The sequence below is a fragment of the Girardinichthys multiradiatus genome, chromosome 11 (assembly GCF_021462225.1).
Source record: "Girardinichthys multiradiatus isolate DD_20200921_A chromosome 11, DD_fGirMul_XY1, whole genome shotgun sequence".
In the NCBI taxonomy this organism is placed as follows: domain Eukaryota; kingdom Metazoa; phylum Chordata; class Actinopteri; order Cyprinodontiformes; family Goodeidae; genus Girardinichthys; species Girardinichthys multiradiatus.
In genome coordinates this window covers 5381000-5401827 of record NC_061804.1, presented here as the reverse complement: position 1 = coordinate 5401827, position 20828 = coordinate 5381000, and the positions used below count along the sequence as shown (strand labels likewise).

General features: G+C 39.9%; 1 protein-coding gene across 1 annotated transcript in view; it reads left to right on the top strand.

The window, feature by feature from the left end:
* Positions 1-20828, top strand: part of sgcd (sarcoglycan, delta (dystrophin-associated glycoprotein)) — a 200995-nt gene that overhangs the window by 70798 nt on the left and 109369 nt on the right. Inside the window, exon 3 of the mRNA XM_047378662.1 lies at positions 12229-12330. Within this exon, the coding sequence (XP_047234618.1) occupies positions 12229-12330 (102 nt within the window). The remainder of the gene's footprint in view (positions 1-12228; positions 12331-20828) is intronic.

The window sequence follows — 20828 nt, the reverse complement described above, 5'->3', positions numbered from 1 at the left end:
CTTTCATTCTTTGGTTCTGTCTCTGCCAAACTCCCGCCTCCGTCGGCTTTCTCATCCCATTGATGGATGATGCGGCGCCACATTGAGGGCCTCAATCAGAGAAGAGAGGCGGAGGGGAGATGAGGGGTTCGCCGGTGAAGAGCAATCTCAAAGCCAATTTGGCTGATAGCCATCACTGGGTGTTGCTACACGACGCTGCAGCCATCACCTCCGGAATGGCAGAAAGGGAGCAAAACTCTCCAAGTTGCTGCTCCAGGTGGTTCTTTGCTCCAGCTGTATGGAAAACTTTGTTGGTATCAAAGAGATCGGCTGAAAAATGTATTAGTTTGGAGCCGGGCCATGTTGGCCCCAAAATGCTGATTGAAAGAGTGCTCAATAAGATCCATTGTTGCCCGTGATCGCGGCCTGATTTTACTGTCTGAGTGCTTCTTGGGAAATGCTACACAGGTGGCCAAAGCCTTCTTTCATTTGCATCTGAAGCTCAAAGGCTAAGTGTGGAGGTAAATAGGGGAATAAACAAGAGAAGAGCTTCTCTAAAGTTGCTGGCTTGGTTTTAGTCCTGAGTCACTTATTTGCCTATATGCAGTATTTACTTTCAAACCTGCCTGCCATTGGTTCTGCAATATTCACAATTTATTTGTTTTCATAAGAGGTTTTAGTAAAATTTTACTCTATAAAATACAAGCTTAAAGATGATGAACACATATCACCCTGTTAGAACAGATTTCACCATTGCAACAACAATTATTTATTATTAAAGCAAAAACAAGAGGTTTGATATGATTTGTGGATTTTCTCTTATCAACCCGGGTCAAAGTTAAAACTAGAAAAACTTAGCATTTTCTCTGAAAATGCAGTGTGAATGCTGTAAGCTAACCTTTTTCAGCTAAAAAGTTTGGTTTTCAGCTAAAACCAAACTTTCAGCTGAAAACAACTGACGAAGCTGAAATTACCCAAAAACCGATTTTATTATGGTTCAAAAGCTTGAAAACATTGCCAGCGAATAAGCTGAAGAAGCACACATTAGGCTAAAAGTTGCATAAGAACCTGGTTAGTGTTGGCTGAAGACAGAAGTTGGCTGGAAGGTGCTAAATAAAAAGGAAGCCTCTCCTCAACATCTTTAAGCTTCACTGTCCAGAAGACAAATGGACGAGCAAAATTCTGTCTACAGAAAGGTTATATGTTCAGACAAGAAATGATTGAGCTGTTTGACCACAATAATGAGAGATAACCAGTTTTTCTTTCACACCTGAGAGTCCTGAATGGACTGTCAAACATGGTGGCAGCATCATGCTGTAGGGTGGCTTCATTCTTGTTAGCAAGTAGATAGAATAATGAAGAACCTTGAAATTCCTCAACTTTGCCCTGAATTAAGAGTTAGATGATTGAAACTAGGACACAATTGGTCATTCCAACGGGACAATGGTGCCACATCGAAACTAAAATTCAGCTACTCAAATGGCATTCACAAAGTCTGGACCTCAGGCCTATTAAAAGTTTGTTGAGTCTGCTTGGTCTGTGGCAGGAAACAAACCAATTTAAATGAACTCCACCAATTTCTGCCAAGGCGAGTGGTCAAATATCCAAACAGAGTTAGATGTCCCAGATACCTTCTGAAGACGTTTTATGGTCAATTTGAGGCAAAGGTGGAGCTGTTTGGTCACATTGACAGGAGGAAAGTTTGAAGTAGGCGAGACGAGGTTTTCTAACACAAGAACGCTGTACCTACTGTCAAACTCAGTGGTGGCAGAGTCATGGTGTGAGTGTATATCACTGTCAGTGGGACTGGTCACTTCAAACCTACTAAAAATCTGCCTCTGTGACAGCAACCCAGCAAATCTTATTGAATCTCACAACTTACTCAGAGTACTCAGCTTTTTTCAGAAGCTTGTTGATGACTAGAAAATCATGTGGTCACCGTAGAGCTTGCTAAGTCACTTTTACCCAAATACTACTGAAGATTGTATGCATATATTTGAGTTTGTATGTATAATTCTGCCTCTCGCCCCTAGAGTGCTAGAGATAGGCACCAGCCCCCCGTGTCCAACTATGGAATAAGCGGTATAGAAGATGAATGAATGCATAATTCTGACCCAGTGTGGATTAGAAAAAAATCCAATACTCCACCCTGAAAACCTACTGCATCCACAGTTTGTCTCTGAACCACTAAAACTGTTTATTTGTACTGTTTGTCTCCAAGAGCTCTTGATGAGTGATTTTAGGCAGCAACAGTTTCATCGCATCATTTAAAGGTGTATTAAAGGCATTCAGCAGCAGAGTGTGAGAACGTTCAGCGGTTCTTTTTCTCACTCCTGGATCCTGGATGTAACAGTTCAAACATTTGATCCCAGAGGACCTCGTCTTGTGTAGGAGTATTCAAACACAGATTTTACCTTTTTAAACATGCAGAGCTGTGATTAGTGTGTGGCATTCAAAAAGTCTGACTCCTTGTAATATTTTCCTAGGAGACTTCTATATTTGCTTTAGCCTCGGGTGGTGCCTTGATGCGTATCGAGCAGACACTCGATAAGAGGCCAGGAGCTCAGTGTTATTGACAGCGGTGAGTCCTGGCCCTCTGAAGATGTCAGCTTCAGAGCGGGAGAGAGAGGTGGAATGGATACCGATGTAAGGACAAATATGAACAAAGATTCAGCGTTGCATCAGTCTTTATATTTCTGCTTCTTGCCGCTCCTCTTTCTTTTTTCCCTCTCCTCCTGTTTGTGCTGCAACACACCTCTGGAACACAGCACAACTCTGCAGAACAACAGAAGGAACCAGAGGCCGAGGTGGTATTTTACAAGACCTGAGATACTAAATACAGACGTCAAACAAAGACCACACAGAAAAATACAGTAAATTCCCAATAACTATCAAACTTAGCAGGAGAAAGGTGTCTATTCATTCAATAACCAGCAGGGCTGAAGAGAGGCGAGCAGACAGGGCTGGGAGCCATTTGATGTTAGAGAAGCAGGTCTCAAAAAGTGGGATTCATTTTTAGCATGAAATTTAGACATAAATAAACAGATGTTACCAATTTTCTTTTCTGATTTAAAACCCAAAGGAACTGAACTCCTAAAAAAAGAGCATAACAGGCTTTTTGCATTCATTTATATTTAGATTATGTGATGTATCAGATTTTCCTCATTGGAAGAAAGAGACGTTTTTTCTCTTTCATCTCCTTCGCATCTTTTTCACATGTTGTCCCGTTACTTCCACAAGCTTCTGTGGATTCCTTGGATATTTTATGTGATAGACCAACACAAGGAAGTGCATAATTGAGAAGCTGAAGGAAAATGATGCATCGGTTTTAACGTTTTGTAATAAATACAAATCTGATGTGTGGCCTGCCTTTGTTTTCAGTTTTGCACATTTAGAAACTGAATTTGTTTTACCAAATAGATTTAGGTCTGGACTTTGACTGGGCCATTCTAACATATGAATATGGTTTTATCTAGAGGAGTCAAACTCTAGTCCTGGAGAGCTACTATCCTGCAGCTTTTAGGTGCATCCCTTCTCCAACACATCTGAATCTAATTGTTTTTAATTCCCTCATCAGCATTCAGTCATTCCGCTCCACAGAGGCCTGGTAACGAGCCATTTATTAGATTCATGTGTGTTGGAGAAGGGATGCATTAAAAAATTGCAGGATAGTAGGTCAGGAGGACCAGAGGTGGGTTCCTCTGATATAAACTGATTAATTGTACCTCTGTCTGTGTGTTCAGGGTTGTTGTCCTTCTGGAAGGGGAACCTCCTCCCCAGTCTAATCTTTTAACTGGTTTTCTTCCAGTATTACCCTGTATTTAGCTCCGTCTATCTTCCCATCAACTCTGGGCAACTTCCTTTCCCTGCTGAAGAAAAACATCCCCCACAGCATGATGATGCCACCACCCTGTTTCACAATGTGGAAAGTGTTAGCATTCTACAGCATTTTGTATGTTGATCAGAAAGTTTAATTTTAAAAGTTCAGTTGGTCTAATCTGACCACAGCACCTTACTCCATGTTTTCTGCACCCCTACATGACATGTGGTGAACTGCAAAGATGACATCCTTTGACCGTCTTTAAACAATCACTTTCACCTGGCCAATCTTCTATATCTTCTCTCCAGATTCATGGAGTGCACAACCAGTAGTTGTCTTTTCAATGGATTTTTCAGCCTGAGCTGCTGCTCTTTGCGGCTCCTCCAGAGTTACCATTGGCCTCTTGGCTGCCATGTCTTAGTAGCTTTATCTTTTTTAAAGAATTACATACAGGGGTTGGACAATGAAACTGAAACACCTGGTTTTAGACCACAATAATTTATTAGTATGGTGTAGGGCCTCCTTTTGCGGCCAATACAGCGTCAATTCGTCTTGGGAATGACATATACAAGTCCTGCACAGTGGTCAGAGGGATTTTAAGCCATTCTTCTTGCAGGATAGTGGCCAGGTCACTACGTGATACTGGTGGAGGAAAACGTTTCCTGACTCGCTCCTCCAAAACACCCCAAAGTGGCTCAATAATATTTAGATCTGGTGACTGTGCAGGCCATGGGAGATGTTCAACTTCACTTTCATGTTCATCAAACCAATCTTTCACCAGCCTTGCTGTGTGTATTGGTGCATTGTCATCCTGATACAGGGCACCACCTTCAGGATACAATGTTTGAACCATTGGATGCACATGGTCCTCAAGAATGGTTCGGTAGTCCTTGGCAGCCCATCTAAGCACAAGTATTGGGCCAAGGGAATGCCATGATATGGCAGCCCAAACCATCACTGATCCACCCCCATGCTTCACTCTGGGCATGCAACAGTCTGGGTGGTACGCTTCTTTGGGGCTTCTCCACACTGTAACTCTCCCAGATGTGGGGAAAACAGTAAAGGTGGACTCATCAGAGAACAATACATGTTTCACATTGTCCACAGCCCAAGATTTGCGTTCCTTGCACCCTTGAAACCGGCGTTTGGCATTGGCATGAGTGACCAAAGGTTTGGCTATAGCAGCCTGGCCGTGTAGATTGACCCTGTGGAGCTCCTGATGGACAGTTCTGGTGGAAGCAGGAGAGTTGAGGTGCACATTTAATTCTGCCATGATTTGGGCAGCTGTGGTTTTATGTTTTTTGGATACAATCCGGGTTAGCACCTGAACATCCCTTTCAGACAGTTTCCTCTTGCGTCCACAGTTAATCCTGTTGGATGTGGTTCGTCCTTCTTGGTGGTATGCTGACATTACCCTGGATAGCGTGGCTCTTGATACATCACAAAGACTTGCTGTCTTGGTCACAGATGCGCCAGCAAGAAGTGCACCAACAATTTGTCCTCTTTTGAACTCTGGTATGTCACTCATAATGTGTGCATTTCAATATTTTGAGCAAAACTGTGCTCTTACCCTGCTAATTGAACCTTCACACTCTGCTCTTACTGGTGCAATGTGCAATCAATGAAGACTGGCTACAATTTAGCCATGAAACCTCCCACACTAAAATGACAGGTGTTTCAGTTTCATTGTCCAACCCCTGTATTTTACCAAGAAAATACACTTATGCCTGTGGTTGCAATGTGGCAGAAAGTGGAAAACTTAAAGGCAGAGGATTTCTTTTGCAAGACCGGTTCTCAGGACCCACAAAAACTGTCACGATGAACAGCAATCTGTCCGGGCTGTAAAATGGCAACTGTTTGCATGTGGCCGAGAATGTCCGAGCATCGTTAGGGTTGGTGGGGGAATGGATTCAGAGCCGCAGAGACAGATGGATGGTTTTTATTGCCCCAGCATGGGGAATATGTAGGACCTATTCATGGCCTGTGCATGTTCATGCTTCAAAGAGAAAAATAAGCCCAAAGCATATTTTATGAACACTCAGAAATGTTCACAAATGAGGGGAAGAACACGTACTTTGTGTGCTGTTCATTTAGGCCGTGAAGTTACGTGATCAAGAAGGAGGGTTTTATAAAAAGCTAAAGGTATCTGGTGGGAGCTAGAGAGAAAAGGATTAAAGTTAGAAGAAACACCTCTGAGTATCTATGCTGGTCACACTTACCTTCAATTATTCATGGCTGCTCTGCTCAATGTGACGCCTGCAGTGATCAAAATAAAAAAGATACAAGATCAGGAGGGAAGCTAGTATATACAGCAAGTTCAGCATCTGAGCAGCTTGGAGGCCATGTCGGATCTTTGAGCTCCTCCTGTCATCTTCGTGTTCTGTTCTGACCCTCACTGCTTTTTTAATTCTTTTCTTTAATCCAAGTTATGAAACCTAAAGAGAACAATATGCAGCTTGCATCACTAACCAGATCAGTAGTGTTTTAATGGAAATAAAATACGTATATAATACTAGTCCTTTAATGACGTATTGGATTTTATACAACCAGTATTCACACTACTTCTAAAAGTAATAAATAATGTTCGCCCCTGCATTCATCTAATGGTTTTTTAGGAAATCCTTCATTCTTGCAATGTTTTTAAAATGGTGGTTGGATGATTTAGCTGCAGACTTTACATGGAAGTTAAAATGCTTGTCCAAGTCCAATAACACACCTGCATTATTTCTGATTTTTAGCCTCATTGGGTCTAGTTGGGTGCTGATCTGTAATTTTGTGGTTTTTGAACCATAACAATGATTTCTGTCTCTCTTGTATTAAGCTGGATGGAAGTTAGAATGAGGGATTAGTAACAGGGACTTCAACCTTAATCATCACCATCCTCCATCCATCTGTCTATTGTCTTAACCTGCCTATCCCTGCAGAGTGTCAGGGGGGCTGCTATCCATCTCCAGCAGTCATATAGGCGTGGTACACCCTGGACAGGTCGCCGGTCCATCACAAGGCAACATGCAGAGATACACAGGAAAAACAACCATACATGCACACACTCATCCCTCGTAGTAATAACCAACTAACCTTTTGGACTTCAGGAGGAAGCCAGAGTACCCAGAAAGAACCTAAGCATTGGACAAGGCGAACATGCAAACTCCATGCAGAAAGACCCCAGGCAGTGGTTCAAACAAAGGATGTGCTGTTGCAGGGCTGCTGTTCCTTGAAGTTCTCTACACTCTGGTCTTGAGCTAATCTGAAGCAAAGTTGGGAGGTCATTGGCTCTTGACCTGGCAAGAGGTGACACCTGCTGACCTAGCGCTGTGATATCACCTTGCTTAGCACTTTCCTTACTTTCTCTGTTTCCCAACCACAACCCATTGCTTTTAACACCATGAACAGCTGACTGTGGAACATTTAGTAGCAAGAAAATTTCATTTCTGGACTTCTTGCACAGGTGGCATCCTGTCACAATACCACACTGATACTCAATGAGCTCATGAGACGTTTATAGTAGCAGTCTGGAAGCCTACCTGCTGGATGTTATACACCTGTGGCCATGGACCAGACTAGATTCAATGATTTGAATGGGGGAGGCAAATCATTTTGGCAATGTATTGATTCTGACAAATATGACTTAAAATCACATTTAATATTTCTAAAGATTTGTAATTATATTTAGAAGACTGTTCAAGGGTTGTCCCCTTGAGAACGACAGACCAATAAGATTGAACTAGTGGCACCTCATGCCCACTGTGACCCGTGGGCCTGTTTCTCATACACAGGATCTAGGAACCTTGTTGGAGTGCAAGGTATCATAAGCTCTGACATTTCAAATAAAAATTCAGTGGCCTTCACCAGAAAACTAAAACCAAGGTTGTTATTTTATCTTTTAGTTGAATAATGATCCAAAACATAAAGCAAAATAAACACAGAAAACTATTCAAAAGACAAAAATCAACCATCTCCCATTTTAGTTCCCAGATCTAAATCCTATAGGCCACTATTGAGGTGAATTAAAGTGAGGAAAGTGAGCGTCAAACTTCAATCCTGCAACGTTTAGATGTGCGCCTGGTCCAACACACCTGAATCAAATGACCGAATTACCTCCTCAGCATGTAGCTAGGTTCTACAAAGTCCTGCTAATGAGCAAATTATTTGATTTAGCTGTGTTAAACCACAAATTCATCTAAATGTTACAGAACACCAACGCTGGAGGACTGGACTCTGACACCTGTAATCTGGAGATCCTCCAAAGAGCAATGATCAAAGATCCGTCTCTTTCTGCCACTGGAAGGTAGACAACCAATAGTTGCATCAGATTGCGGAAACTGTTTATAATTTTGCTTGGAAATGTTGGTTTTTTACGATCACCTGAGTATTCACGTTGATTCTGTTATGACAACACCTGTCCCAAAAATAGCTGCACCATCCCTTATTCAGACATGTACCATGGTGAGGAACAGAATCCTGAAAATAAGCAGATCAGAACCAAGAGGACCAGTGTCCGTGTCTTGACCATCTAAATGTTGCCATTGAGCTACAACCTCTCTCCTGCTGAGAAGTGCTGCTCCAGCTTCTCCTGGTGTTGCTGAATTATTCCACTGCTCCCAGTGATGGGGTTAAGCTGTATGTGCTTCTCGTTGGTTTTTGTCATCAAACTTTGGGGAAATTGATTTGTAGGAATGGCAGCAAGACGTCTCATGATTCCCACCTGGGAATAATTCAATATTTCAGGACTCAGTCACTCTGCTGCCACCAGAGTACCAGAAGTTTTATATATTTTACGCATCGTGGGTGGGTAGATTACTTCAAGGATGTTTGCAAATCACTCCCATTTAATCTGGTATTTCAGCAGGTCCTGGTCTCCTTCTGCTGGTTAGAACTTGGAAAATCAAAGTGTCTGAGGGAAAACAGGAAAGGATCAAAACAGGAAATGGATCCTTAACACTTTATAACATGTTTTGTTTTTTAGACAATACAGTGGATTTTATCGAAATCACAATTTCTTCACAGAAAGCTGCACTTTGTATCCACAAAAATACTCTCATTACTCCTGGGTCAGTAGCATTTCGCTTTAACTTGGACACCCTGCAAATACCTCAGAACTGTTCAGCGCTCTTATTCAGTGAAGAAGCTTCCTCTCCTCTTTTCCTCCCTCTGTTATTAATGTAGATGTATGAAATTATTTCAGCACCTGCTGAGGGCTCGAAAAATTAGATTTTCCAAACACAGCATGCAGAAGCTTTTGGTGTTTCTGTTCAGCTGAACCAAAATTGTCTTTAAGGACGTCTGTTTAGAACCATTATCATAATCAAAAACACAAAGTTTGAAGGAACTCCAACTGTTAGCATTTGTTGTTGGGCTCAGTGAGCATATGAAAGCAATTCCACATGCCTTAATTGTTTTGGGAATTATAAATTAGTATAAATTGGGACAGATTGGGATGTAATTGTTTCAAATTCAGATCAGAGATGGGTCTGAAGCAATCTGACGTCAGACAGCGAGATACGGAGGGGGCCTAGATTCATAAGACACCATCAGCGTTTCATTGGAATGTGATAAGTCCATTATTTCAGGTGTGCATGAGTCACCGTGGGTATAGTGCTCAGTTATGTCTCTTGTACCATTGTGTTGTAGGTGCTGCCATGTATCCGTTGGCTTCAACATTGAGCCACCGTACAGTGATCACTCTACATGACAGATGCAGAAAACAACTCTAAACAGTCTCTACAGCCCTCTAAGCTCATGCAAACTAAAGCTTCACCATATATAAAATCACAATATCAGTGTGTTCAATATTGCAATTGTAAAGAAACACTCTGGTGCAAAATTTGGCTGTAGTGAAAATGCCATACATTCATGTTTGCATGTAAATAATAAAAAATTATATTTGAGTAGTGTGTACAACAATGCTAAGACATAGATGAATAAGTTAAGTCTGTTTAAAATGCTTGAATCCTGAGATAACATCTACAAAATTAACAAAAAAAGTAAATATACAAGAAATAAAAACCACAAATTCCAAATTATAGCTGCAAGCAGCATTGAAGGCCCTCGCAGCTCAGCGCAGTTTGGCCTGTGCAGCAACCGCGGGAGCCTGGCATCGTAGCCTACACGCCACCAATGAGGCCGCTGTTCTCTTCCAAATGTCGCCACTAGGGAGCACTGTGAGCAACATGTCATACGATCCTCGGTCATGCAGAATTCTGGTCTGGCGAAAAGCATTCAAATTTTGAGGGAAATTGGACCTTCCAGATGGAAGCTGCACTCACTTGTTTATTAGTGGGCAGGGCTAAAATGATGTCATCAATTGAGTGTGGCAACATGTTCAGCATTGATCCCTGATGATGTATACTACATTTGAAGTGGATCTGATTATGTATGAGTGAGATAGAGCACTTGAAGTGTCCTAGGGGGCGCTGTTGAGCCAAATTCCAATGTGATCCAATAGAGCTGTTTTGGGGCAGCTAACAAAGATCAATTATATTTATTTTGGAGTGAATCGGACAATGCATGTGTAATTTAGAGCCAAACGTATGGCCATGGCCTGACATCAAAATTCGCCACACCCACACACTTCCATGCATGAAAAAGCTTCTGATAATTTTTGATCCCCAATCCCTTAAGAGTATTATGCATGATTTTCTAGTCTCTAAATCAAAAACTGTAGGAGGAGTTTGCTCAGATATGTGGGCTAGAAACGGCAAAACCGGGGTCAAAATGGCAACTTCAACCAAAAATGGCCAACTTCCTGTGAGGTTTGGACCAATGCTCCAAGAGACTTTTTTGTAGGCCATGAGAAGTTACATATGTGTACCAAATTTCAGAGTCCTCGGTCAAAGCATTGCTGGCGGCTGATTTTTAAAAATATTCTAGGTGTCGCTGTTTTGGGGACTGGACTAGGATCAACCATGTTGAATTTGGTGCAGATCAGATGATCTATGTGGAAATTAGAGCCAAACGTATGGCCATGGCGTGACGTCAAACTTCGCCGCGCCGCCACGCCCTTTTATGAAAAGTGACTGGGCTTCAAACAAAGTTAGACCCACTAGTTATCAGTCATCTGACACAGTTTCAAGCGAATTGAGTGTAGACAGCCAGATGGCACCCTTTCCCAATAAAAAAAAAGTGACTTCCTGTTCTCAGGGGGCGTGGCTTTGATGATGTCACCATATGACCCCATAGGATCATCGGGAACCCGAAGGTCCTCCTTCATGCCAACTTTGGTGTGATTTGGCATTTCTTTAGGAAAGTTATTGCATTTTTTCACTTTCGGCGGAAATGCCAAGTTCGTGCTCCAACCGCGCCCCCTAAACATGGCCGAAAACTCACGGTTTTGATCACTTTTAATCCCCCATGCCTTAACTGCTTATCGACCAAATATGAAGCTGATAGCTCAAAATCCCTAGGAGGAGTTTGTTAAAGTTCGAGGTGAGTAAAAGTGAAAAACGGCCAAAAATTTGCCTTTAATCCAAAATGGCCATCTTCCTGTGCATTTTAGGGCATACCCCCAAGAGACCTTTTTTCTTGATTTGAGGAGCTCTACCAATGTGCCAAATTTCAGATCTCTACGACTTACAGTTCAGCCTATCTCACGATTGGGGGCGTGGCTAAGATGTTTGGCCACGCCCACTGAGGACAACATTAAAGAACAAAAATTTCACGCGGGGGACAATTTTGGGTAAAATCATGTGCTTCTAGGGGCATGGCAAAGTTCACAAATTGCCCCGCAAAGACGCAACGGAATAAAGATAGAATAAGAAATCCTACGATTACAATAGGCCCTTGCAGGCTTCTTGCTCGGGCCTAATGATCAAAACACCAGTTTATTTATTATGATTTATTTCTGTTTTTTGGAGTCGGTCCCCTAGAAATGTAAGAATTATTAATTAATAAAAAATTTATAAATTTTTCATGGCTTTAGTCAAATAAAAAGAACAACTTTCACCTGTCTTTATGTTTAAGAATAATGAGAAAAAAATATATCCATATTTAGAGAACTATATTCACATATTTTCCAGTTCCTTTTGGGGTTTGATAGCTCTGGTTTTCTGCTTGATGTGGAAAAATATGGCAAAATATCACATTTGCATTTTTAGTATAAAGAAAAATAGAAAAACTGTATTATTGCCATGCTTCATTTTTTAAAATTCTAAATCCTTGAAACAAATTTATCTTCAATAAAGAAAAACTGTACTTCCAAGAGATAACCCGGTATGTTCCTCCAGAACAAGCTTGGAGTCTGGCCATCAGTGTCCTGAACCACAGCACATTATCTCTTTTACTGACATAAGAAAGGAGATTTTGTAGATTTTGGTTTGGAAAAGCCAGACATGTTTTAATGGAAATATGTAGAAACCCTGCTGTTTGTGTGCTACAGGTCTGGGAAGGATGTCTTTAAAACTGAGCTAAACATGTTTTCTTGTTCCTGACAGGACGGCATGGGCAACCTCAGAATAACAGAAAAGGGCCTGAAACTGGAGGGAGACTCCGAGTTCCTGCAACCTCTTTACGCCAAAGAAATCCGGTCCAGTCCAGTAAGTAACTTGTATGTTTTTGTACATGAAAGCCGGACTGACAGCGCTTCACATTGTCAGCTGTTATAATGATGTCTTTGTTGTTCAGACTTTAAGAGGTCCACATTAATTCATGGCAACCCAGAGAAAAAGTGGCATTACAAGCCAGAACTCAGTATGTGGCAGAACCCCTGTTTTCATGCAATGTTTCTGAATTAGTTTTTACTTAGTTTTCATGGTTTCACCCTAAAGCTTTGATTTTTTCCTATGGGTTTGAGTCATTGGCTTTTTGTTTGATGGTTCAGGATTTTTGTGTTGTGAAGATTGTGTTGGTTCTGTTCGGATTTGTCTTCCTTTAGATTTGTTATTTTATACACATTTTCACATAGTAAATTTAGATAAATCCAACCGTTAATTTGAATGCTTTTATTTAGTGGGGAAAACTTTTCAAGATGGGAAAAGACAAACGATCGTGCCATTCAAGTAGGGCAGGTAATTTAGAAAACATGTCCATTTCCACATTCAGAGCAAATATTGAAAAGTTTAAGTTAGTACAGTATGATATTAGAAAATCTTCCAATATCAATTGTGATATTGGCTTTTTTTCATGTTTCCTCTCTTTCTCTGGCTAAACATTACATTAGCATGAAAATGCAAGTCCATAACACTATTTTAGCCGACAATTACTCCACTCCAAACAGTCCTTTGTGATATGAATATTGCACACACTGATATTGCAATGAGGATATATTTGCAATATATTGTGCAGCCCAAGTTTAAAACAACTAGAAATGTGACAAACATGGCTGAACGACAACCCTGGTCGATCTTTCCACCCCGCTCAGTAGGTAGGGCATGTAAGATAGGTTTAAGTGTACTAAACAGCTTTCCTAACATCACAATGTAAACATGACAAGTTTGCTGAGTCTTAGTGTGATTTTAACAGGAAATGTGTACTTTGGTGAGGCTTGAACTGGGGTTTTTGGTGGAGATACTCAAGGTGAGTCTGGTGTAAAATAAAGGAAGAGCATCTTATGCCCACTGTTGGGTAAAGTGGAGGATATGTGATGCTATGGGCTGTTTTCTCATACAAAGGCTCTGGGAACCACATTAGAGTGCAAAGTATTATAAGTTCTGACATTTCAAATAAAAATCCAATGCCTTTCACCAGAAAACTGAAACTAGATATTTCAGTTGAATAATGATCAAAAATACATCCAAAACACGATTCAAAAGACACAAAATCAACCCTCTCCCATCTCCCAGATATAAATCCTACAGAAAACCAGTAGTGTGAGTCAAAGAGAGGAGAGCATAAGGAGCCAGGAATCTGGACGATCTAAAATGCAAAGAGAAAAAGATCCATTTCTGGATTTTCCAACTCTGGAAATATGAGAAGACTAACTGTAGCCATATAGTATTATTGCTAGAGATATAAATAAATGTAAAAAGTGAGTCAAAATAGTGCATTCTGCTTCAAAAACCAGTGGGAGGACTGTCTGCTTTATTTATGTCGGTACTAACAATATGAAATATGCCCTACATTTTAACATTAAAGGTGAGAATTAAAGACATCTTATCCAATAAGGTAAAGTTACGTCTATTTTCAATTTTCTTCATAACTACTAGGAGAAACTAATAAGATAAGACCCAGGATGTTGTTGCGTCCTCAGACTGAGTTCAGCCGGGCTGGGCAGGGCCGGGCTGCGTTGTGGTCCAACCAAGTTTCATTCGAGGTCATGACACGACATTTCCTGTTGAATCTCACGTCACAGGAATCTCTGGTCAATACGGCACCGTTCTCAGGTACTCCACTGGCCTCTACAGGTGTGCACATAAATGTCGAATTTGTGGTTTTAGGGTCTTTTTCACACTAAGTCTCGGTTTCCCTCCTGCTGTTCCTACAACAACTACAGGAGAAGCACGCCATCCCTGAGATGTCAGCGAATTGTAAGAGATGGGGGCAGATAAACAGAGAGGCACAATCTCCCTCCGTCTCCTCTGTAATAATCTCTGTGTGCAGGTAGTGGACGGAAGGCTTGATAATGCAAGAGAGGCACGCTTTATCTCTGTTGTCTGGGAGCTAACGTGAGCTGAGAGAGAGAATGACTGATGGAGACGGGAGAGCAGAGTGGAGTAAAGAAACAATGGAGAAGAAGAAGAGGTGTTGATAGAGACAGAAACAGGGAGACAGATGGTGCAGGACTGAATTAGAATGAGAGAGATGGGAAGCAGGCGACTCTGATTTGACAGAGCAACTAAATCATGCACAACATCTTCGCGGCAAAATTGAAATTAAGTCCGGAGTTCTCCAGGAAGCAGATATAGATAACACGGATAATCTCCCCAATGCACAATTTGGCACCCTGTTTAGGCGGTTTGATTTGGCTCAGACCAACATGTGGCTGGGAACTGTTTTAGTCCCCCTCATAAAATATACATATTTATTGCTGCCAGAAGAGTATTGGAAGTGGAGATGATGTCTGCTCCTATTAAACTGAGAGGGGAAATGAATATGAAATCAGAGTAAGAATAGAAAAATGAAAAGGGGTGAAGAACATCAAAGCAGCTGAGGTGAGTGGAGTTATTTGGCATTATCCAACAGAATCATGTTGTAAAAGAAAGTGGTGAGTTCAGGACCAGATCGAGTGGAAAAAGATTCAAAAACTTGCTGGACTCTCCCGAGCTTCTTCATTATTTTAGTATCCATGGATTTTGGATACAAGAATCTCTCGTAATTGCTCCATTTGATTTGCAGTTTCCATTCTCCTCTAGCCTTTTGCCATTCTGTCACATTACAACCAGAAATGTCAGTGTTTTTCATTGAACGTCCATGAGGAAGACCAGGTGCACAACCTTACATGGTTGTTCTTTGCACAACAATTGCCCATTGTTCTTTTCAAAATAGGTCAAACTCAGATGAAGAGTGAATAGTTTTGAGGTCTTGCCACAGCTTTTTAGTTGGATTTGGGTCTGGACTTTGACTGGGACGTTGTAACATACGAGTATGCTTCGAGCTGAACCATTCCACTGCAGCTCTGGCTGTAGGTTTAGAGTCGCCCTGCTGAGAGATGAATCTCCTTCCCAGTCTCAAGTCTGTTACAGCCTCTAACTGCGTTCATCTTCCTTGTCTCTGCTAAAGAAAAGCTCCCCAACAGCATGATGCTGCCACCTCAATGTTTCACATGTGTGTTCAGGGTGGTGTGCGGTGTTAGTTTTACGGCAAACATATTGTTTTTTATTTTGTGCTCTGGTCATCTGACTAGAGCACCTTTTCCAACATGTTTGGTGTGACCCCTACATGTTTTGTGGCCAGTTATAACCTTGGACCTCTTTAATGTGGTTTAACAGCAACTTTCTTCCTGCCACTCCTCCATAAAGGCCAGGTTTGCAGAGTGCATGACTAACAGCATCTGTGCAGCTCCTCCAGAGTTCTATCATCACATCATCTATGTTTATTGGTAATAATCTGTGGATCTTAGCAATAGCGTTGGAAATGCTACACTGTCGGTCCATTTCCGATCCGAGAACCTTTTCTAAGAACCACAGTAGACGTCATACAATTTTGTATGACGTCACACCCGAGTTCAGAGATTTCTGGTTGCAAGTTGGAATACGGTGGGCCTTAGCATTTAATTTGGTCCTAACTACAATGAACAATAGAACCCAATAACAATGTATTTCTCCCCATTTTATGCATTAAAACACAAAAGAAAGGAAGTGTAAATGTCCAACTTTCTGTACATTCTATCTGTGCGGCAGCCATTATGGATCCTAAGGGTCCGTTGAGCTCTTGATGCCTTTCTGACTGGGAACAGATTCACACCAGAAAACACACCATTAGCCTTTGTTCTGTACAATTTTCCCCTTTTTTGCTGTTATTAATTTCCGAAATATTTCTAACCTGCTTTTTGAACTGCACGTTCTTAAAAAGGTTTCATTCTGCAGCTTTTTGCCCATTGTTTACTCACTAAAACCACTGAAAAAGACATGCACAATGACAGATGGTTTTGAGGTGGCAAAACATCAAATTGTCCCTCAGCAGTAAAGTAGGGTTTTACAAAGTCAAATGATGCAGCATGGTTTGAAGCACAGGACGTTACAGGGAGTAAACAAATAGATGCTAAGTTTGGAGTAGATTTACCTCAAATAATTCTTTTTTCCACCTATTTGGTGATTTTTTTTATTATAACTCTTCTTCCCTGCTTTCAGCATGGGAGCTGTCCTGCTGGGTGTAAAATGGTCTCATGTATTGTTTGCAAAGAGAGAAGGATCGGCAACATCCACAAACAACAATACTGTACACAGAGCCTAAATGCAGATGATTGTTTGTAGCCGTAACTAGATTTATTAGAAATATCAGTATGCATGCAGTGAGGAGTAAGATTCACTAAAACAGGCAGAAATATTCCTCTCTTAGAGATGGAAGATATTCAAATAAATGCCCCAGAATTTAAAAAAAAAAAATATCTCCCCTTTCTGGTCAAGTTGAGCACAGCCGCGGGTAATGAGAGCTAACGAATGAGCAATGAGCTGTCAGCACAATGAGGTTCACACACTAAAGTTGAGAACCGAGAGAAATATAGTGAAAACTTTTTTTTGTACAGGACCACACAGCAAATGTCTAGAAAGTTAAACTTAAAATATATTTCTCACAGTCTGACTGCATGTTTCTACTAACCCTCCAATATTAGTTTGCTATGAGGGAAACTCATAAAGTTGAAGTTTACCTAAACTCATTATGAACATGAAAATCTGACTGATTCTTAGCTTCAAATTATATATCTGAACTGTTCTTCTACAATCACCGATGATACAACTGAGATCATTTTAAAAACAGAAATCAAGTTTGAATTTATTTTGGATTTTCTGCAATGCATATGTGGTCAGAATTTCTATTTATTGATCCATTTTGGTAGAAATATATTTATTACAATATAAATACTGCATTTTGCTGCCATTAACAAGCTTATGTCATTGTTCTGTCTAGATATTTGACCACTCTTCTCAGTAGAGTTCATTTAAAATATTTGGTTGCAAAGTCCACACATTTTCAATAGGACATTTTTGCTGAAGTTGTGCTTAACTACTGCACTTATTGATTTTGCTCTAATTAAGACAATAAAAGTATTTTTGCGCGCTTTATTTGGAAAAATCCTTTGTTTACAGATAATGTTGCCGCAGTATTGATATTAGGATTGAGTATTTTTCTTAGTATCCGTATCTAGTTTTAGTTGCCTGACAATCCTATTCCAGAGCTTAAAGTTATGCATCCCCAAGCCGGTTCTGATGTGTGCTTGGATCCACCTGTAGTGAACTATCACTTTCTTTAATTGACTTCTGGGTTAATTTCAACTAATCTCACTGGTATTCAAATTCAGACCACTTTAGGGCTGCAGCTATCTATTATTTTAGTAATCGATTATTCTAGCAATTTTTACAGATACTCTTAGTAAATTATCATGCTTCAATAAACAAGTGTTTTGAACTTAAAAAACACTTTAGATACATGGTAAATGGCAAAAACATAAAAAAAACAAAAAACAATTCAGTGCTCAGAACATCAGAACATGGCATTTTAATAGTAAAGTCTTTAAATACATAAAAACAAAACGCAACAATTATTGCATGTTGCAAGTTGCAATTGTACAAAACATTTGTAAAATGTATTTGGTAAAACATGAACAATCCTTAGGTGAAGCTAAAGCTTTGCCACCTAAGAAATTCTAGATAGACCATATTTACAGACAAAGAAGGTTTTTCATCTAAATGCAAAACTTAATTGCTGATCTGAGTGGGTTTTTCTTTCAGCAAAAGGGATGTTTTAGAGTCTGTATGCTCCAGTTAACAATTATTAAATTAGTTGACGAAATTACTAAATTACTAAATTAGATGACGATTATTTCAATAATCGATTAATCCCGATTAACCAGATTAGTTGTTTTTAGTTGTTTCAGCCCTAGACCAATTATGTCGTTAAGCCCAATCTGAATCGGTTTTAGATGTAAACTTATTTCCATTTATTTGTTTCCGATGGCATGTGGATAATTATTTATACTCAATAATCCATGGAAAAATCTCTCTTGTAATTACAGGAAGTTAAACCCCTTCCTATAACTGCTGGCCAGCTTTTTGCATGTTTGCTCTGGTATTTTGATGATTTACTGTCGCTGATGAGCTCCAAGTCTTTGAGGTTGGAAGGCCTCCTCACCATCACTCTAATCTTTAGTTCCCTCCACAGATTACACTCTAAACATTCACTCCAAAACATTTGTGTTCCTTAAAGTCAAAAGAAACATGATACTAAAATCTAAAGATTTCTTTGAACCTAAATCTGATAAAGGGTATGAATAGTTCTGGGTTTACCTGTAGATGATCAATTAAAGTTAATTTTATCTGAAGATACATTTTTGACCATGTGTGGATTAGAGAAAATCCACAATAAATTCAAACTTGCACATATATTTCTCGTTTTAAAAAACATGGAGGTTACATTTTGTCTATTTATCCACCTTAGTAGGAAAACGGTGTAAATAAATCATTAAAATCTCAGAGTTAATTTCACCCGAGTAAAGTATCTCTGTATCTGCATATCAGAGGTTTGCATGAAACCTCCGTAAATGACTCCAGGTCCTCTGGAGCTGCTTGTTCTCCATTTTGGGCTCCTCACATTGTTCGTGTGGTAGATTCCTGCCTGTGTATCACACATTAGACGAACTATGGAAACTTCAATAAGTTTAATGTTATCACTAATACACACACAACACACACACACACACACACACACACACACACACACAAAGCCAATCCCTTCCTGGGCTGCAAGCGGAGCACAGTGGTCAGGCTGTTATCTCTAATTAGGAAGTTGACTGAGGCGTGAAGATTAACCAGAGAGAGTCCAACGTGGTCAGCATTCGAGATTCCTCAAAGTACCCTGGGAAAATGGAAGTTATCAAAAGCAGCAGGAGGATGAAGTCTGGGCTGGGTTTGACTCTGAAGTTGCACTTTTGTAAGTGTACTCGCTTCTTTCTGTAGGTATGTTTGTACTTTAATGATCTTGCAGCTCAAAGGCTGAGGCTGCAGGCCTTAGCAAACACAGAATGCAATTAAATGACCCAAGAAGAAGTATCACACCAGGCCCAAAGAGGGTAATAACTGCTGCTGCTCATCAGCTCAGAAAAACTGGGGATATGGAACAGCAAAAAAATGGCTTCGTCGCAATTTCTAGATTTTCCATGAATGTTCTCAGGTAGTTTTTATCAGTGGTTCTTCAGGCTTTCTGAAGCTTTTTCAGGGTTTGTCTTTGAACTTTGGGTGCTTTTTCACCAATTTCAGGTGCTGGTACCTGACCATGACAGCCAATTGTCCAGGGCATTCTTTAAAGTAAAGAAAGTGGACAAATGGTGATGTGACAACAATACACAGAGCTGGTTCTCCAACTTTGGACAACCAAACTGGCTTTTATACTGAACCAGTGTAGAACTGGTTCTGGGACCACACCCGATGTAGCGCTACAACCACTTTGGTGATGAAAAAACCCTTTATGCATCTTTTTACATGCATACCATAGAAATACTGGTTGTTTTTTGCCAAAATTTGTTGTAATTTATATTTAAATTTTATATTTAAATTTAGGAAAATAAAAACACTACTGTGGTCAAATTGAATAAATAAAAATACATTAACATAAATATAAAACAAAATACAATAAAATAATGAAACAAAACAAAATAAAATGAAACGAAATAAAAATGTTATCAAACCAAAATATACTTAATAAAAATAAAACTAGTGAAGAAAGGGAAGTGTAGGTTCAATTCCAATTAAGAGCATTCTTTTGTTTTACTTTGCGTTTATAAAAAAAATCCCCTTTACCTCCTGCAACACTGCAACAATTACTCTATTTCAGGCTCTGTTGTAGACGTCAGACACTTTTAGGTAAACCTCTGATAATATCAAAAGCTTTTTATTAATAAGCTAATTGGTGTTGACTTTAAGCAAAGAAAACTATTCTGACAAGTAATAGAAAAAATAAAACAAGGTAAAATAAAATCAATGCAGCAAATTTAGTAAATTTAAATAAAAATGTTCAAATTAAATCAAATGAATAAAATAAATGAAAAAAAATAAAAATTATAAACCAAATAGAATAGGGTCTGTCTCTTGGTGCATGCTTCCCAGACCACAGCCAAAGGTTCTTTGGTTGAGGTAGTCCCAGTGTGCATCAAGATTGAGGGTAGAAGGTACAGATATCCACTTAGACCTCATCTTGTTCCACCAGTAATGCATTGCTATGGCAGGCCTCAACTGAGGAATGTTGAGACTTTAATTTTGAAAATATCAGTAAGCGTTATTTTGAAAGGATAAAGTAGACCCATTTCCATCACTGAGTCCTAGCCATATTGTTAAGACCAATGCTACAATTATGTGCTGTGTGAAATATGAAGGATTTTATTTTGTATGTTTGGTCTTATTTTGTATGTTTTGGTCTTATTTTGAAAGTCCAGCATAGTTGTCTT